The sequence below is a fragment of the Leopardus geoffroyi genome, chromosome D2, assembly GCF_018350155.1.
Source record: "Leopardus geoffroyi isolate Oge1 chromosome D2, O.geoffroyi_Oge1_pat1.0, whole genome shotgun sequence".
Taxonomy (NCBI): Eukaryota; Metazoa; Chordata; class Mammalia; order Carnivora; family Felidae; genus Leopardus; species Leopardus geoffroyi.
The window spans coordinates 45,169,806-45,186,954 of NC_059334.1; the positions used below are offsets into that span (position 1 = coordinate 45,169,806).

The 17,149-nt window shown below is 38.3% G+C and overlaps 1 protein-coding gene across 2 annotated transcripts in view; it reads right to left on the reverse strand.

Moving 5' to 3' along the window:
- Nucleotides 1–709: 709 nt before the first annotated feature.
- The window catches only part of WAPL (WAPL cohesin release factor), a 95,311-nt gene continuing 78,871 nt past the window's right edge, over nt 710–17,149 (reverse strand). For both annotated transcript variants that reach the window (XM_045437905.1, XM_045437904.1), the window contains exons 13-19: nt 14,447–14,622; nt 13,810–13,925; nt 13,226–13,390; nt 10,392–10,599; nt 7,863–7,951; nt 3,379–3,474; nt 710–3,056 (exon numbers count right to left, since the gene is read on the reverse strand). In XM_045437905.1, coding sequence (XP_045293861.1) covers nt 2,991–3,056; nt 3,379–3,474; nt 7,863–7,951; nt 10,392–10,599; nt 13,226–13,390; nt 13,810–13,925; nt 14,447–14,622 — 916 coding nt within the window. In that variant the 3' untranslated portion in view covers nt 710–2,990. The remainder of the gene's footprint in view (nt 3,057–3,378; nt 3,475–7,862; nt 7,952–10,391; nt 10,600–13,225; nt 13,391–13,809; nt 13,926–14,446; nt 14,623–17,149) is intronic.

Genomic DNA, 17,149 nt, shown 5'->3' on the forward strand with positions numbered 1-17,149 from the left:
GAAAGCTACCATTTACCAAGACCTAGGTTTGAAACGGTGCTAATGCTTCATATGCATGGTTCCGTTTAGTCTTCACGGTCCTGAGGTCAGGGAGAGCCCCGTTTGTGGCTGAGTAAGCAAGATACAAGTTGTTTGGGAAACTGCTCATACATCAGCACTTATTTTCCAAATGTATGTGTGTGATTTAGGTCTTTCTATATGCATAGCCTGCCCGCTTCCACATGGTTATACATGTTGTGTATGTGTGCAAAAGGGGAGAGTGGATGCGAGCTCACGGGAGAGGCCCCTTCGAATCTAGTTTTGAAAGCAGTGAGGAGAGGTTGACGAATCCACTTGTGCAGGAAACTTAGAATCTGACATCTAAGAAAACTGAAAAACTAAAAGCAGCTGTAAAACAAATCAACAAAGTCTTGGGTCATATTCAGAGGGGCAAAAAGACTAAGGCAACTTAACAAATGCATCACGGGCCTAACTACATACAAGCAGAAAATCACCATCCCTAAACGAATCCAAGTTAAGAGTTGACATTCGGATGAGTATGAGGAAGGGAGAAGTTATGTAACATTTAACAAAAACTGGTTAAATTTTTATGCGTATGTTGAAAGGGAAATTCACGTAACACATCGTATCTCCCCTTAGTCAGCTATATCAAGTTCATGAGCTTTCTTCCTCCAAAACAGTTCAATAGATTTATGTTAAAGACAACATGTGTATTGAAAGTAGCAATTTTATTTGAGTTAAAATTATTTACAAAAACCCAAAGACATACTTCATGAAACTGGTACAAACTATTTTTTTCCTGCCGTTGGCTTTTGCTCCAAAGATCACAGCTGAGAAATACTGTATAAAATAAAAATAGGATTGGATTCAGAAAAGTACTCTACTGTTCTAATTTCCAATTGGTAGTATTTACAGAAATATTTACAATGGAAAAAAGGTTACTTTAAAACTTTAATTTGCAAGTCAGCCTCAAGTACCCTAAAATGCAGAGTTCTCTGAGGGTTAAAAACACACAAATGCACTGCAGTTGGTGAGGTGATTTCTCCCCCACCACCCCCACCACAATCTGCATCTCTATCAGTGCTTGACAATTAGTTATTATTTAAAAAACAAAAAAAAACTGTTAAACACGGAGGTAAATCAATTCTCAAATGATTACCAGTGTAACAGAAAAATGTAGTTCGCCCTGTTCTCATCCAAACATTTTAGAAGATTCTTTACCATCTGCCACAAGTCAGGTTTTTTAACCAAAAATCTGTTCAATTCCTAAAGCCAATGATTAATATCAATGCATTTTAAAATTATTAAACAAAATATATCTAACTAATTCAATTTTATGGATATCATTTACTGATATACTTTTAAAATAGGTCACTACGCTAGCATTTATACTCAGGGCAAATAAAACCTCGGTCCTTCCCAAGTTACACTGGCATAACTAGAACTATGCTGTTAAGAGGTGATGGGTGGGGGTTGGGTGGGTAGGAGGAAGAAAACAATTTGCCTGGAATCAGTTACTTCCTTATAGATTTCCCAACAATCTGCATTATCAAAAATAGGAAGACAATAGAAGGCAGCCACTGCATTAAAAAACATTACAGCTGGCACTGATACAAGAGCCCCGATTTGTCACTTTATACAAGGAAATAACAAAGTCTAAATGGATAACAATTAGACTTTTAGCTATTTTCCTCAATACACACCAAACTAATATATTTTTATGGCTTCAAGTTTTACAAATCCAATGAAGAAACATGATATAACTACCTGAAAGGTATTTAAAAGTATTAATGAAAGAAATCTCTGGAAAGCCTGTATTCAGGCCCAATCAACAAAAAAAGTTTAACCAGTGGTCTGAACAATAATTAACATAAGAAAGAGTTGCAATGTTGTGAAATTAAATATATAAAATGTGTTTTGTGTGTTCCATGACTGTTTTCCAAACACACTGTTCTATGAACTAAGAATTTGAATGAAAAAAAGGATCTTCTCTGAACCAGCAATTTAAGGCTTTGCGTTTATGCATTTGATCCTGTCACTCTGTAGAAGAATATACACATTATCTGGAAACATGAATTCCACATTGGTGTTTTAGCTTCCTTATATTTATTGTACTGAACATTAGAAAATATATCTAGAGAGCCCTCCCTCAAAACAGTGTTTCAAGAGCCTCCTCTAGCATTAAGCGTAAACTACCCTGGGTTTGTTTGTCTATTTTGCTTCATCCTTTAACAGGGCACATCATCTTACATAATATTCCCTCAAACTGTTGTTTGTTTTCTTGTGTCTATAGCTATGACTCATTATGGTATGATAATATGGTCATGGTCTCAAAAGTGAAAAACAGCTCAACAACCCAAACCAAATCAAAAATAAAAAAATATACTATTAATCCCTTGTGTCTTTGGATTCCATCTAATTTTAAATATAGACAGTAGTTCAGGGAACAACAACAAAAAAAAATTCACAAAATTATTAAAAGCTTTATTTACGATTGGAATCATTCAACAAAAAAGCAAAAGCAAATGAGCCTGAAAAAGGAACTAAGCTGTTGTCTAGAATGTCCTCAAAACATTCGATACCTCAGTAGCTAAGCTGCCTTTGCACCTGGCTGGCATGACAACAGTGGCTCAACATACACAGCAGTTGCACTAACAGCAGCACAAATTTTCCCCTTAAAACTTGCCCAGAATGAAGCAAGAGAAGAGGGGAGAGTATAAACTCTGCCAAAGTTAAGTGTATTTAAATACTGCATGGAATTGTTAACAGCCTGAACCTTTTCCCTCATTTTTGATAGTTGCAGATTGATGTAGTAACTGTCATTTAGCAAATGCAGAATGCATGACGAAGAAATCAGGTGGCCTTAAAAATCCAAACATGAATGATACTGATGAATGTTCTTGGTATATCTTCAAGGACTTCTTTCATGACTTTTCTTTGTCTAAGAATAGCTCCAGCATTACCGAGCACCTGAAGCAAAGGTAAAGCAGCTAGCAATGTTCCAAGTATTCAATCACTCTAGAGATAGATTTCTGGCCTGTGGTTCCAACAGCACACTGAAGGGAAGGTGGGGAGGGGCAGAAAGGAAGTAACAGTTAATATTTAACCAATTTTATCAAGCATCAAATCAAAGCTTAGAATCTTTGGCTTTACTAAACTGAACACTATGAATCAGAACATATGAAGATTAAATTGTGGCTTTGATAACATAATGCCAATATATTTGGCCATAATAATGAACAATTATCTTAAAAAGAACATATTAAAAGAGAATCCCTTTCCGCTTCTAGTCACTATGGCCATACAGCATTTTAATTCCTACCGTTTAATGACAGTATCATATTTAAGACCACACAAGCTGCAACAGAAGCTACTTACAGTAAGATTCATGAAGCTCAGGAATTTTTTGAGCATCTCTGTCATTATTGAAAAGTCCCCTTCTGGCAGATATTCCCGCACCGTGGTCACATTGATCTGAGGAAACAGATCAAAGAAACATGGGTCAGGCAGCAGAAAACAGGAGTCTGCCCCCGGCACTGGGTTGTTGGTTTTGGCACACACCCTGTTCGAAACTTCCACAAGGTCCTTGAACTCCTTGGTTAATGTGCAATTTCCTTTTCTACCCTCCTAAATCTGCCGGTGTATGTGTCCATTCCCTACTCCATCCCATCCTCAGAAAGGTAAAACTGGGAAAGGCTACAATGAAACACTTGTGTCCTTAGTTACTTTTGTAAACGTACAGAGAAAAATGCCTGAGATAACAAAATGCACTGTTGAGGGCGGGGGGCAGGCATGTCAAGAAGACAAGAGAGAAGTTGAAAATGTCCTCAGAAGTGCTTATGAAATAAAAAAAAAAAAATTCCTCATGTTCCTATGTAGGCTAGGAATTAACTAGATCTTTCCAAAGATATTCTAGTTTCATGAGAGAGAGAATGTCAGCAATGCCAAGAAAGGACATTAAGGTGTTTCCCTTCACTGTTAGCAAGAAGCAGCCAAACTATATATATATATATATAACCAATCTGTTACAAGGAAAATATATAACTTGCTTAAAAAACCTGTTCTATTTCAATATATTTTTGAACCGTTTTAAAGGTTCATAATAAAAGGAAAGGCTCTTTTAAGAAGGTTCACCTACAATAAAAAGCACAAAAGAAAATATGTTGTCCTGAGTTTGGGGCCAGAAGGTGGGGGCTGAATTTTGGATTTTTGTGATGGGGGCAGGAAATGAGATTACATGCTATGCTTTTAAGACATTTGCCAGCAGTCCCCTCTCTCCCTTTGTAAAAAAAAATCCTGTCAGGGTACTTTTGAAATTATAAAGAAACAAAATAATGTATGGATACAGTTTCAGAAAAGATCTAATAAATGTTACTAAAATAACGACGCTAAGTTATGTGCTATCAATCGCCCATAATCTAAGTGAACCACCTCCCCACTGAAAGCCACCGTAAGCCCTCAGCTGTGCATATTTACTCCGGAGTTAATCTTGCACCTAAAACAGATTTTTACAAAATGCTTAAAAAATATACTGAAATGATGAATGTTATAAGGGCAATCATGATGGAAACTATAGAGCTAAATGAAAGCTAATTTAAGAATGTCTTTAAGCAATTTCTAGGAGAGCAGCGTGCTAGCATAGTGGTGGCAAAAGCAGTAGCTATGGTGCTATGAAGACTGCTCAGTAGAAAAGCGATTTCTATGACACAGAATAAATGATTAGATCCAAGGTTTTGAGTGAAAGCCTCAATAATCAAATCCCTTTCCATCAAAACAGAATGCAACATATAGTGGCTGGGGCGTGGGAAGGATAGTCACAGCATTTACTTTTAAACAGCAGCAAGTACAAAAAGAAAAAAATGAGAGGGGCTCTGTCAGAAGAACATGCGACTCAATCTCGGGGTCGTGAGTTTAAGCCTCATGTTGGGTTGTAGAGATTACTTAAATAAAAAGAAAAAAAATGAGAAATGGCATGGCCTATTTGGGAAACTTAGAAAAGTACCCAAGGGGAAGAACAGATTTGGAAAATGGAGAAGGCAGTTTTAACAAGTTTTACATGAAGCCATAAACAAAGTTATGATTCCCTAAATGACTGGGAGACAAGAAAGGTGGTCTTAAGAAAGCTAGCTATGGTGCAGTGTCCAAGATTTCAGGAATGGAGTCAAGAGAGCAGGAAAGACAAAAACGAGTGAGGAGACTATTACAATGCACTAGATACATGGTATGCAATGGAAAATGACCTAAGCTCCTGGGCTTCCGAAGCATGCAGCCCTTTCCTACAGGCAGCTTTTACTATAATATAACCACCTGCTTTCTTGTGTCTCTTTTACTTACACATTCAGCAAACCAATTTCCATTATGTTTTATGTATCAGCTAGCTTTCTGGGGTTAATCATAATAATGCCCCAAGGAAATAAAGACATCCAGGGTTCTATGAATTCACAACACTGCCTACAATTTAAGGACCTTATGACCTCTTTAGAGATAAGAGATACAGACAAACAGAAATTTATACATGAGAAAAATGGCCAAAGGTAAATCATATGTGGTAATACCACAAATTAATTTCTAGACCTGTTATTTAAGAAAGAATATAAATGAAACTAGGGTGTGTGCAAAACAGAATACCTAAAAATTGTTAAATTTAAATAGTATGCCCACTGTTTTTGACAACTGCCTCTTCCTCTTTCCCCTCTGCTTGATAAGCATTTCTCATCTGCCCTTAAAATCTCTGAATTCAAGGGGGCGCCTGGGTGGCTTAGTAGGTTAAGCGTCTGACTTCAGCTCAGGTCATGATCTCAGGGTTGGTGGGTTCCAGTCCCATACTGGGCTCTGTGCTGACATCTTAGAGCCTAGAGCCTGCTTTGGATTCTGTCTGCCTCTCTCTGCCTCTGCTCGTGCTTGCTTGCCCCCTCTCTCTCTCTCTCTCAAAAATTAAACATAAAAAAAAACCAAAACTTTTTTAAATCTCTGAATTTAAGGAAACAAAGAAAAGGGCTGAGCTGAAAAAATCTTGCAGGGCCTCTAGAGCCATGATGAGAACTTTGGTCTTGATCTTGAAAGCCATGTGCCAGGAAGGGCCACAACGGAGCACGCTAGTCTGCATTTAGATCAGAGTTTGACTAGAATATAAATATGGAAGAGATGGACAAGAAAGGAACAGAAAAAACATTTAACACAAAAGAGAAGCAAACTTGGGGCACCTGGGTGGCTCAGTCAGTCAAGCGTCCACCTCTTGATTTTGGCTCAGGTCATAATCTCAGGGTTTGTGAGATCCACATGGAGCCTAATTTGGGATTCTGTCTCCTCTCTCTCTGCCCCTTCCCCTGCTTGCACATGCTCTCTCAAACATTAAAAAAAGAGAGCGAGAAGCTAACCCAAAATTTCACTATAGAATAGACTTCCATTCTTGCCTCCTGAATGCCCTTGGCTCCTAAGGAAAAGAACTTCCCTTTCATTTTAAAATTTGGCTCTTCACTAGACCTTCCCCTTAAAAAGTCCTCCCAATGACTGTCCCATTAGCCAGAACTGTCTGCCCTCATGCTGACTCAGCCCTACCATCTGGACACTAATACTTCTAGTTAAACCATCATAATCTAAATCTTACATAGTAATCCCATTTTCCCTGCCAGTAAGTAAGTTGTTTAAACAAAAGCCATGTGAGCCAAAGTTGGCCAAGATAAGAGGACGTCTACCTGGTGCAGTGGGTGTGGAGGGATGGGGGGCGGAACTCTGCTCTTAAAAAGAAATATACAGGAGGAAGGCTACCTTCTTCTATTGGACCTTATTTAACTAGAGGAGACTGGTAGCTAGAGCCAGTATGGGGCCAGGAGGAGACCAAGCACAAGACAAAACAACATGCAGAGGGCAGTAGGGTTTAAAGACACATTATCTGAGTCCTTAATATCACTGAGACTAGATTTTTTCCTTCCCCCCACTCCCCCACCCCCCTGAGACTAAAGCCAGCTCAGCACAGGTTTTATATTATGCTTTTACTTTTTTTTTTTTTTACTTTTTTTTAATGTTTTTTATTTATTTTTGAGACAGAGAGAGACAGAGCATGAATGGGGGAGGGGCAGAGAGAGAGGGAGACACAGAATTGGAAGCAGGCTCCAGGCTCTGAGCCATCAGCCCAGAGCCCAACGCGGGGCTCGAACTCACGGACTGCGAGATCGTGACCTGAGCCGAAGTCGGACGCTTAACCGACTGAGCCACCCAGGCGCCCCTACTATGCTTTTACTTCAACCAAAGCCATTTCAATAAATTCATCCATCCATCAAAAACTTTCTCATTGGGGCGCCTGGGTGGCTTAGTCAATTGAGCATCCGACTTCGGCTCAGGTCATGATCTCATGGCTCGTGAGTTCGAGCCCCGCATTGGGCTCTGTGCTGACAGCTCAGAGCCTGGAGCTTGCTCCATATTCTGGGTCTCCCTCTCTCTCTCTCTCTCTGCCCTCTCCCGCTCATGCTGTCTCTGTCTCTCAAAAACTAACATTAAAAAAACAAACAAAAAAAAACCTTTCTCATTAAATCCGATGTACTCTTATTTTGGAGTAAGAAATAATTAATACCTTTAAAAGTTCACCAAATAAGGGTGCCTGGGTGGCTCAGTTGGTTAAGTGCCCAATTCTTGACTTGGGCTCAGGTCATGATCTCATGGTTCATGAGTTTTGAGTCCTACATCCTCTCTCTCCTTCTCCCACTCTCTTTCAAAATAAATATGCTTTTTTAAAAAAGTCATCAAATATTTGAAAGCTTTAACATGAAGATGAAAATAAAGTAATACATAAGTAAATTAGGTAATGGTACGAAGTTGTCACAATGGAATCTTTTCAAGACACATAATACTGAACCATTACTTACTGGACTCTCCTGGCAGAGACACCCGAGAAGCAGCGCTGTGTACGAGGCCACAATGCAATCTTCCATGTGTTTGCCAGCATGCTGAAGGGCTAAGAATGTTTAAACAAAAAACTGTAACAGTATATCAAAACAAACAAGAAACCACCCCACAAAACCACCAATTCTGTTATCTTTTCTTCAGAACTGCTTAAACATCGATAAATGCCACTAGAAAAATGGGATATCCACACAAATTAACAAAAAAATAACTCAAATAGAAGAGGGACCTTAATATAAGCATGAAAACCATAAAACTCTTAGACAAAAATACAGGACTAAATCTTTATGACCTTGGGTTAGGAAATGGCTTCTTAGCCACCACACCAAATCCACAAGTGACAAAATTAGATAAACCAAACTTCGTCAAACTCAAAACTTTTGCATTTCAAAAGACACCATCAAGAAAGTGAAAAGACAACATAGATAGGTAAATGAGCAATAAGCAGGTGAAAACATGCTCAACACCATTTATTTAACAGGGAACTGCAAATCAAGTAACATATACCTTCACACCCACTAGGATGGCTAAAATGAAAAAGACAACTATTCGTAAGGATTTGGAGAAACTAGAACCCTTGTTATGTGGCTGGCAGGGATGTAAAATGAGGCAGTCACTTTGGAAAACAGTTTGATAGTTCCCTAAAATGCTAAACAATGAGTTAACAAATAATCCGGCACCTTCCACTCTTAGGTATATACCCAAGAGAACTGAAAATATATGTTCACACAAAAACTTGTATGTGAATGTTATGTCATGGCAGCATTATTCATAAGAGCCACAGGTGGACCCAACCTGAATGTCCATCAACTGAAGACTAAAGTGTGGTACATACCAACAACGGAATACTATTTGGCCATAAAAAGGAACTTATGTACTGGTAACATGTTATAACATGAAAAACATTGAAAACATTGGGCTAAGTGAAAGAAGCCAGTCACAAAGGGCTACTGTTATTATTCCATTTACAGGAAATGTCTAGAATAGGCAAATCCAGAGACAGAATTAGTGGTTGCCACTGGCCGGGGAGGGGAGAACAGAGAGTGGTGGCTGCTAAATGGGCATAGGGTTTCTTTTGGGGATGATGACATGTTCTGAAATTAGGCTGTGGTAATGGTTGCACCTTGTGAATACAGTGAAAACTACTCCAAAGTTTCCTTTAAAAGGCTGAATTTTATCTTGTTGTGGGCTGAACTATTACCCCACCCCCTGAATATGCTGAGCTCCTAACCCCCAGTGCCTCAGGGTAGGAGGTGGATAGGGTGTTTAATTAAACAGGAAGTTAGTTTAAATGAGGTCACTGGGGTGGGTCCTCATCTGTCTGTTATCCTCATAAAAGGAAATGAGAACAAAGATACATCGAGTGAAGACCATGTAAAAAGACAGGGAGAAGATGGCCATCTACAATCCAAGGAGAGATCAGCTCTGAGACCAACCCTGACACCTTGATCTTGGACCTACAGCCCCCAGAAGTGGGACAGAATCAACTTCTGTTGTTTAAGCTGCTCGTCTACAGTTACAGCAGGTCCTCACAAGCTAACACTTATGCCAATAAAGCTATTATTTAAAAAGAATGCTACACAACCAAAAAGATTATCCCAAAGGAAACATGAACACTGAGAAAACGGAACAGCTGGGGCGCCTGGGTGGCTCAGTTGGTTAAGCGACCAACTTCGGCTCAGGTTATGATCTCGCAATTCAGGAGTTCAAGCCCCGTGGTGGGCACTGTGCTGATGGCTCAGAGCCTGGAGCCTGCTTCAGATTCTGTGTCTCCCTCTCTCTGCCCCTCCCCTGCTCATGCTCTGTCTCTCTCTCTCTCTCAAAAATAAACACTATATTTTAAAAAATTTAGAGAATGGGACAGCAATTTTTTACAATATTAGAACTAATGGCATTAGTGGAACCGTGGACATAAGAGAAAGACTAGGCTCAGAAAAAGACATTTGCTGGGGCTTGCCTCCTAGCTTGGTAAAGCTAACCATATTATTTAATTTCATAACCAGAGTGACATGAAGTTACAAATGGCTATTTTGCAGTACGCGCATAAAAAGTAAACCCAGTATCAGCTGCTGACAACAGTGGATAATAAATGTAATGACTCCATCAGTTTATTCCTTACAGTGCTTGCAAGCTAATACCATTTGAGAACTGTTACTGTAATTTTGATAACAGATCTCACTTTATAAAGTGAGACCCATAAAAAAATCTCAAAACTGTAAAAACCTTTAGGAGTCCCAATGTTCAACCACTCTCTTTTCACTGAGTAAAGCCCAGCCTGGGAAAGGCAGACCTTTCGTACACTGCACACGTGCCTTCCTCACCACTAGGAAACCAGCAAAGAAGAATTCCTGTGAGCACTGAAATATGAAAGCTTGTCTGCACTGAACTAGAGAGGCCAAACAATCATAGCAAGATTATGACAACACACGAATTAAAAAGGTGTTAAGAGGGAAACATTTTCAATTTGAATACACGACTTAAAATAAATGTACCTTTATTGAGGTCAAGTTCTTCATCGTCCTCCTCCTTCTTCTGTTTCTCTTCTGTACCATCGGTCTTTTCAGTTGATACCCACTGTATTTCTCCACTTGTTTCTTGCCACTCTCCACTCTTATCATGCTGAGTGGTGGGAGCATCTTTGATCAATTCATCTGTTTTACTTTCTGCCAACTGAGCTGCTCGTTCTCGCTCAAGGAACAGCTGATAAAATTTTTTTTGAAGATCATTAAAAGAACACCAACCAACATGTATGTACCCAAATATAAGATCTGTTTGCTTTCAAAATCACTAACCCTAAGAAGCATGCTGTCTGGTTAAAAGGGTAAGTTACGATAAAAGGCTTTGTTTTACATCCACCTGAAGGCAAAAAAGAAAGTATAAATGCTATTGGGATTCAATCAAGTAAATTAAATGTATCTACTAATGTTATAGGCATTCTGTTTGTAAGAATGCAAATCTCAACATGTGCCCTTAAATTGGATAATAATGACAGGATATTTCAAGCAAAAATACAAACTTGATTTAAAAAAAAAATTTTTTTTTTAAGCCTGAGCAGACGGGATAAAATTAAGAAAGGACACTATAAAATTATATAACATTCACACACACACACACGCGCGTGCACACACCTATGTAATATTAGGGAAAAGCAACATGGCTTCTTTAAAAGAAATCTAAAGAGATAAACAAGCACCGGTAAAAATAAAAAGCAAAAGGTCTCAGAGAAAACACTCAGAACTGGATCGATCTCAAGTAATATTATTAACAATGAAAATGTAATTGTCAGTGGAAGTACACAGGGAAAACTCTTAAGTCAAAAGGGAACGTACTGAATTCCTTGCCTTCATGTACTTTATTTTCCTTGTGCTGGGCTAGTGCTGAATGTACAGAAAGTATTTACTGATAGAATCTGGGGAAAACTCCAAGTTACTAAAAACAACTACCTGAAAATCAAATGCCAAGTAAATCTCAAAAAGTTGCTGAGTATACAGAAGAGTGGTATAGAAACTTTTAATACCCTTAAGAAAATAAAATTTGAGCTTTATACAAAAGCCATATTTCTTAAAATTGGTTCAAGAATCTCTAGGAGTCCCCAAAATCCCTTTAGAAAATCTGTGAGGTCAAAAATCACATTCATAACAATAAGAGGTCAACTGACTTCTTTCATTCTCTCATGAATGTACAGTGTTTTCCAGAATCTACATACCATGTGATTATGTTAGTGCTTTGATGGCTAAGGGAACGAAGGCCTCTGTTTTATAATTTTCTGCTTTGATTTCAAATTCAGTAAATATCAATAGATCAAACACACAAACAAAAAATTCTTTTTATAATTTTTTTTTAATGCTTATTTTTATTTTTGAGAGAGCGAGTGAGTGAGCGAGAGAGAGCGAGAGCATGAGCAGGGAAAGGGCAGAAAGAGAGGGAGACACAGAATCTGAAGCAGGCTCCAGGCTCCAAGCTATCAGCACAGAGCCTGATGCAAGGCTCGACCATGAACCATGAGATCATGACCTGAGCTGAAGTCGGACCCTTAACCAACTAAGCCACCGGGGCACCCCAAACCAAAAATTCTTTTTAAGTCCCCAATAATTTTTAAGAGTATAAAAGAACCCCTGGGATCAAAATATTTGATAAGAGAATGATGGGGTCATAGTTATGACTCAGGAAAAGATCAAGTTGTTGTGGACTGATTACCTTCTTTAAAAAGGTAGTTTCAGGGGTGCCTGGGTGGCTCAGCTGGTTAAGCACTGACTTTGGCTCAGGTCATGATCTCACACTTCGTGAGTTCAAGCCCCATGTTGGGGCTCTGTGCTGACAGCTCAGAGCCTGAAGCCTGCTTTGGATCCTGTGTCTCCCTCTCTCTGCCCCTCCCCTGCCTGCACTCTGTCTCTGTATTTCAAAAGTAAAATAAACATTAAAAGAAAAAAAAAAGGTATTTTCAAAAAGACCAAAAGGATTAACAGGATAGTAAAAGTTTTGGAAACAATGAAAAGGATAGTTCATTATCAATTCTGAACATGCAAATTGTCATTTAAGGAAAGAAAAAGGTAGTTAGGAACCTAACCTGTTAGACTGAAAAAGAAAAACTACAGTGCCCACTATTGTTCAAGAAACACAGCCATGCAGTTTTTTGGGAAAAGCATAAATTGAGGACAGGGAGTGTGTTTGGTGACCGGGATCCACTGAATTGAGGACATCAATTTTTATTTATTTATTTATTTTTAAGTTTACTTAATCTCTTCACACAATGTGGGGTTCAAACTCCCAACTCCACGATCATGCTCCTCCAACTGAGCCAGCCAGATGCCCCACAGGGACATTAATTTTTAAATATAGTCATTCTTAACACAATTCCTAAGCCAGGAAATTACTCCACAGACATACTCTGAAAAGTGTGCACCCCACCCCCGCTTCCAAAAACGGGAAAGGTATGGCCCAATATTTAGAAACACAAAAGTCTGAGACACAGATCACACGAAGAAGTAAATGCTAGAGGACTTGAACTGGATGGGATTGGGGCTGGAAACGGATTCTTGACCTGCAATCTTTTGATAAAACAAATACGCCTGGTTTCTGCTTTTCACTAACAATGCCTAAGGAGTGATTATTATAGTTAAACTGTCAGTGGAGTGCAGTAAGGAAGGGTATACATTCTAACCCGGTGTACCTTTCAGTGAACTGGCGAGGGTAAGCTAGATAGAGACACCCATATATACCCACAAAAGAAAAGGGGAGGGAGAGAGGCGGGAAAGGTGCAAATGATGAAGAAGTTGGACAACGCAACAAACTGAAGGTGTTAACTTGTTTAGAAGTTGTTGCTTACCTGCACTAAAGCCTGAACGGCATGAATTTGTCCAGCTATCCTTAAACTATCATCTCCTTCTCCACTACAGAGGGAAGAATCAAAAGAACATGATGTTTCCATGTTGACAAGACAGTGCCGATTCCGAGCACTATACTCCACTAGATTTATCAGTAGACCTAAGCCCTACAAAAATTAAAACATGCATATTACCACAGGTGAGAATTAAAAGCAAATCAACACAGTATACATAACTTTTATTGGCAGCTAGAAACCTGTGTTCTGCCATCCACTAAATGGTTAAAAACCAATGTGAAAGATAATGATCTTCACAATGATTTCACTGCTTTTTAAAAATCACAACCTTTAGGTTTGTTAGTTTTTTTTTTTTTTAACTTTTAGATTGTTTTCATACTTAATACTTTTTTTATTTTTGCACAGAGCCCTTCCTGGCTCTCTTTTGTATAATATGAGGTGTGTTCACAAGTAATCCACTGAAACCCTCAATATATTGAACAGCTGGTTCTTAAACCCAAAACTAAGATGAAGTTTTTATCATTTTAATAGATTAAATACTAATTTCTGAAATAGTCACTCCAACTCACCAGCACTCGGATATCAAATCTCTGCTCCTGAGGTAGGTACTTTGGAACCTGAAGCACACAGTTCATTGCTGTGCCAATCAAGCCATCCTGTTCTCCCGTTTTGGTGCTGCCCCACTCTGAAAGAGTTAGGAATGTTAGGAATATGAAAATTGTTATGGATTCTTCTCTAGGACACTACCAACCAATATTCATTAACACTGATATAAAAAGTTAGAAATACATAACTATTTCTTTATTAAAATATATTTTTGACCATACTATTTCCAAACCAAGCTACCAGGCTGACCCTAAAAATACTGGGGTGCCTGAATGGCTCAGTAAAGCATCAAACTCTTGATTTCAGCCCATGTCATGATCTCACAGTTTGGCAGTTTGAAGTTCCATGATGATAGAGTACAGCCTGCTTGGGATTCTCGCTCTCTCCCTCTCTCTCTGCCCCTCCCCTGCTCCCACACATGCTCATTCTCAAAAGTAAACTTAAAAAAAAAAAAAAAAACAAAAACCTACAAGTAGTTAAACCTATACATGATGGCAATTAAAAAATCACTACATCGAGGAAAGAAATAAGGGGAATAACTTGTTTTTACATGTAATATACAATCTTTCAATGAGAATACATGTAGAAAATATAACTTACCATTGTCATTAGTTAAATTGAGCAACACCCCAATGATGGCCCTCATACAGTCTTCCACTGCTTTGCCCACATGGTTGGTTACATTCTGGTGAGGCAGAGGCTTACTGTCAGGTAAGCATATACTGTTCTCAGCACGGTTATACTGCTGAATCAATCCTTCACAATGTTGTAATGCTCTTAAGAGAAAAAAAAATGTAGACTATTATGCTAAACAAAATTAGTTATACTAAGAATTTCTATTTACTTGGACCTTAATGTTTTAAATGTCATAAATGCTGCCAAATTAATCTCTTTCTATTATAGAAGTATAATTTATTAACTATTTAATCATATACCAAGTAGGTCTAATATCACACTAAGTGCTAAATTTTATTTTGAGAAAACTCGATAATTTAAATTTTTCTAAGTTAAAACTATAAACTCAGTGGAGAAGCTTACATCTGTACTACTTACAGTTGTCCCCACTTTACCAATCTCTCCAAAACAGACCTACCACAATCCCTCCCTAAACAAGATAGTTTAAGAACTACACTTCTGAATTTCATTTAGATGATTTTCATTTAGGATGCAAACTCTGAGCAGGTAAAGAATATTATTTGTGTTAATAATGCATAATAAGTAACCTTGTATAGATGATATTAAATACTTCATAAACATTACAGTACATATTTTTTTAACATGAGGTCATTTAACTGACATGTCTCCTGGCAGCCATAAGGGTTATCAGTTACATCCCAAGGATTTTCAAGATGCTACCCAAAATAACAAGGAAATATAATCTTTAACTGAGCCTAGTATTTCTGAAGACTGTCTTTAAATCACCAAGTCCATTAGTTCAAAAAAGTATATGCTCTCTCAGTTGATTATATATACACCACACAAAACTCCTAAAGAAAACTGTACTATAACTCATCCTTCTCTAGCCTCTCCTGTTAAAACACATTATATTATTAGGAAGGTGTTCCTCATGTCTAATCTAAAATAATTTGTTGCTCGGGCTTGTGGATGGCTCACTCAGTTAAGCATCCAACTTCAGCTCAGGTCACGATCTCGCAATTTGTGGGTTCAAGCCCCACATCAGACTCTGTGCTGATAGCTTCAGATCCTGTGTACCCTTCTCTCTCTGCCTCTCCCCTGCTCACACACACTCTCTCTCTCTCAAAAATGAACAAACGTAACATAAAGTTAAAATAAAATGAAATAAAATGAAATGAAATAAAAAATAAAAAATAAAATAAAATAAAAATAAAATAATAAAATAAAATAAAATAAAATAAAATAAAATAAAATAAAATAAAATAAAATAAAATAAAATAAATTTGTCGTTTAGATGTTTGAGGATGTGAGCCAGAACTAAATGTGCTATTATTGTTAACTGCCTTCAGTAGTACTGAGCTAAAACATGGTTTTGGTTGGTAAATGAGGGGAAAACATCAGAGGTATATCATTTTATCTTTCAATATGCTATCCCTGCATTTATCAGGGTCCTACTGAAAAGTTTAAAAAGTCAGAGGAGTGTTACTTCACAAACATCCAATTCTGACCCTTACGGCTACTTCTAAGATTTTTGACAGAAAATTCCTAATCACAATGAAAGAGATGAAAACTGTCATATTAAATACCTCCTGAAAGACACCATGTGTACAGGGGTCATGAAATATACAAGACGTTTTTTGTGTTTTTTTTTTTTTAATTTTTTTTTTTCAACGTTTATTTATTTTTGGGACAGAGAGAGACAGAGCGTGAACGGGGGAGGGGCAGAGAGAGAGGGAGACACAGAATCGGAAACAGGCTCCAGGCTCTGAGCCATCAGCCCAGAGCCTGACGCGGGGCTCGAACTCACGGACTGCGAGATCGTGACCTGGCTGAAGTCGTATGCTTAACCGACTGCGCCACCCAGGCGCCCCAACAAGACGTTTTTAAAGGAAGAAACTGATTTAACCTGCAGGAATACTCTTTGGTAAGGGAGAATAAAACATAATAACAACTAGAACACAAGCCTTAAAGGTACTAAATGTGATACAAAATTTACAAATGTAAGGCCAAAAAATAAGACCCAGGGGAAACCTACAGACCTACTGGAAACTAAAGACTACCAGAAATTTGAATACTGACTGGGTGTATGATAACATTAAGTCAATAATTTATAGGGTATGAAAACAGTATTGGGGTTACACCACTCATTCATTCATTCATTCATTCGTTTAGAATTTTGGGGCCAGTGCCTGGGTGGCTTAGTCGGGTAAGTGTCTGACTTTGGCTCAGGTCATGATCTTGCAGTTCCTGAGTTTAAGCCCTGCATCGGGCTCTGTGTTATCGGCCCAGACTGCCAGATGATTTTAACTAAGAAATTAACTTTAAAAAATTTTAAGTAATATTTACACCCAACGTGGGGCTCAAACTCACAACCCTGAGATCAACAGTCGCAAGCTCCACTGACTGACCCAGCCAGGCACCCCTGTGGTTACATCTTTTAGAGAGTCCTCTTTTAAGAGACTTTATATACTCAGGTATTTAATGGATTAATGAAATCTGTAATTTGCTTCAAAATAATTAATACAGAAGAGTGATCAACAGGGTTACAAATGGAAACAAGACGGGCCATGGTTGATGATTATCCAAGCTTAATGGTACATACATCAAGATTTATCATACTACTGGGGCGCCTGGATGGTTCAGTCTGTTAAGTGTCCGATTTGTGAT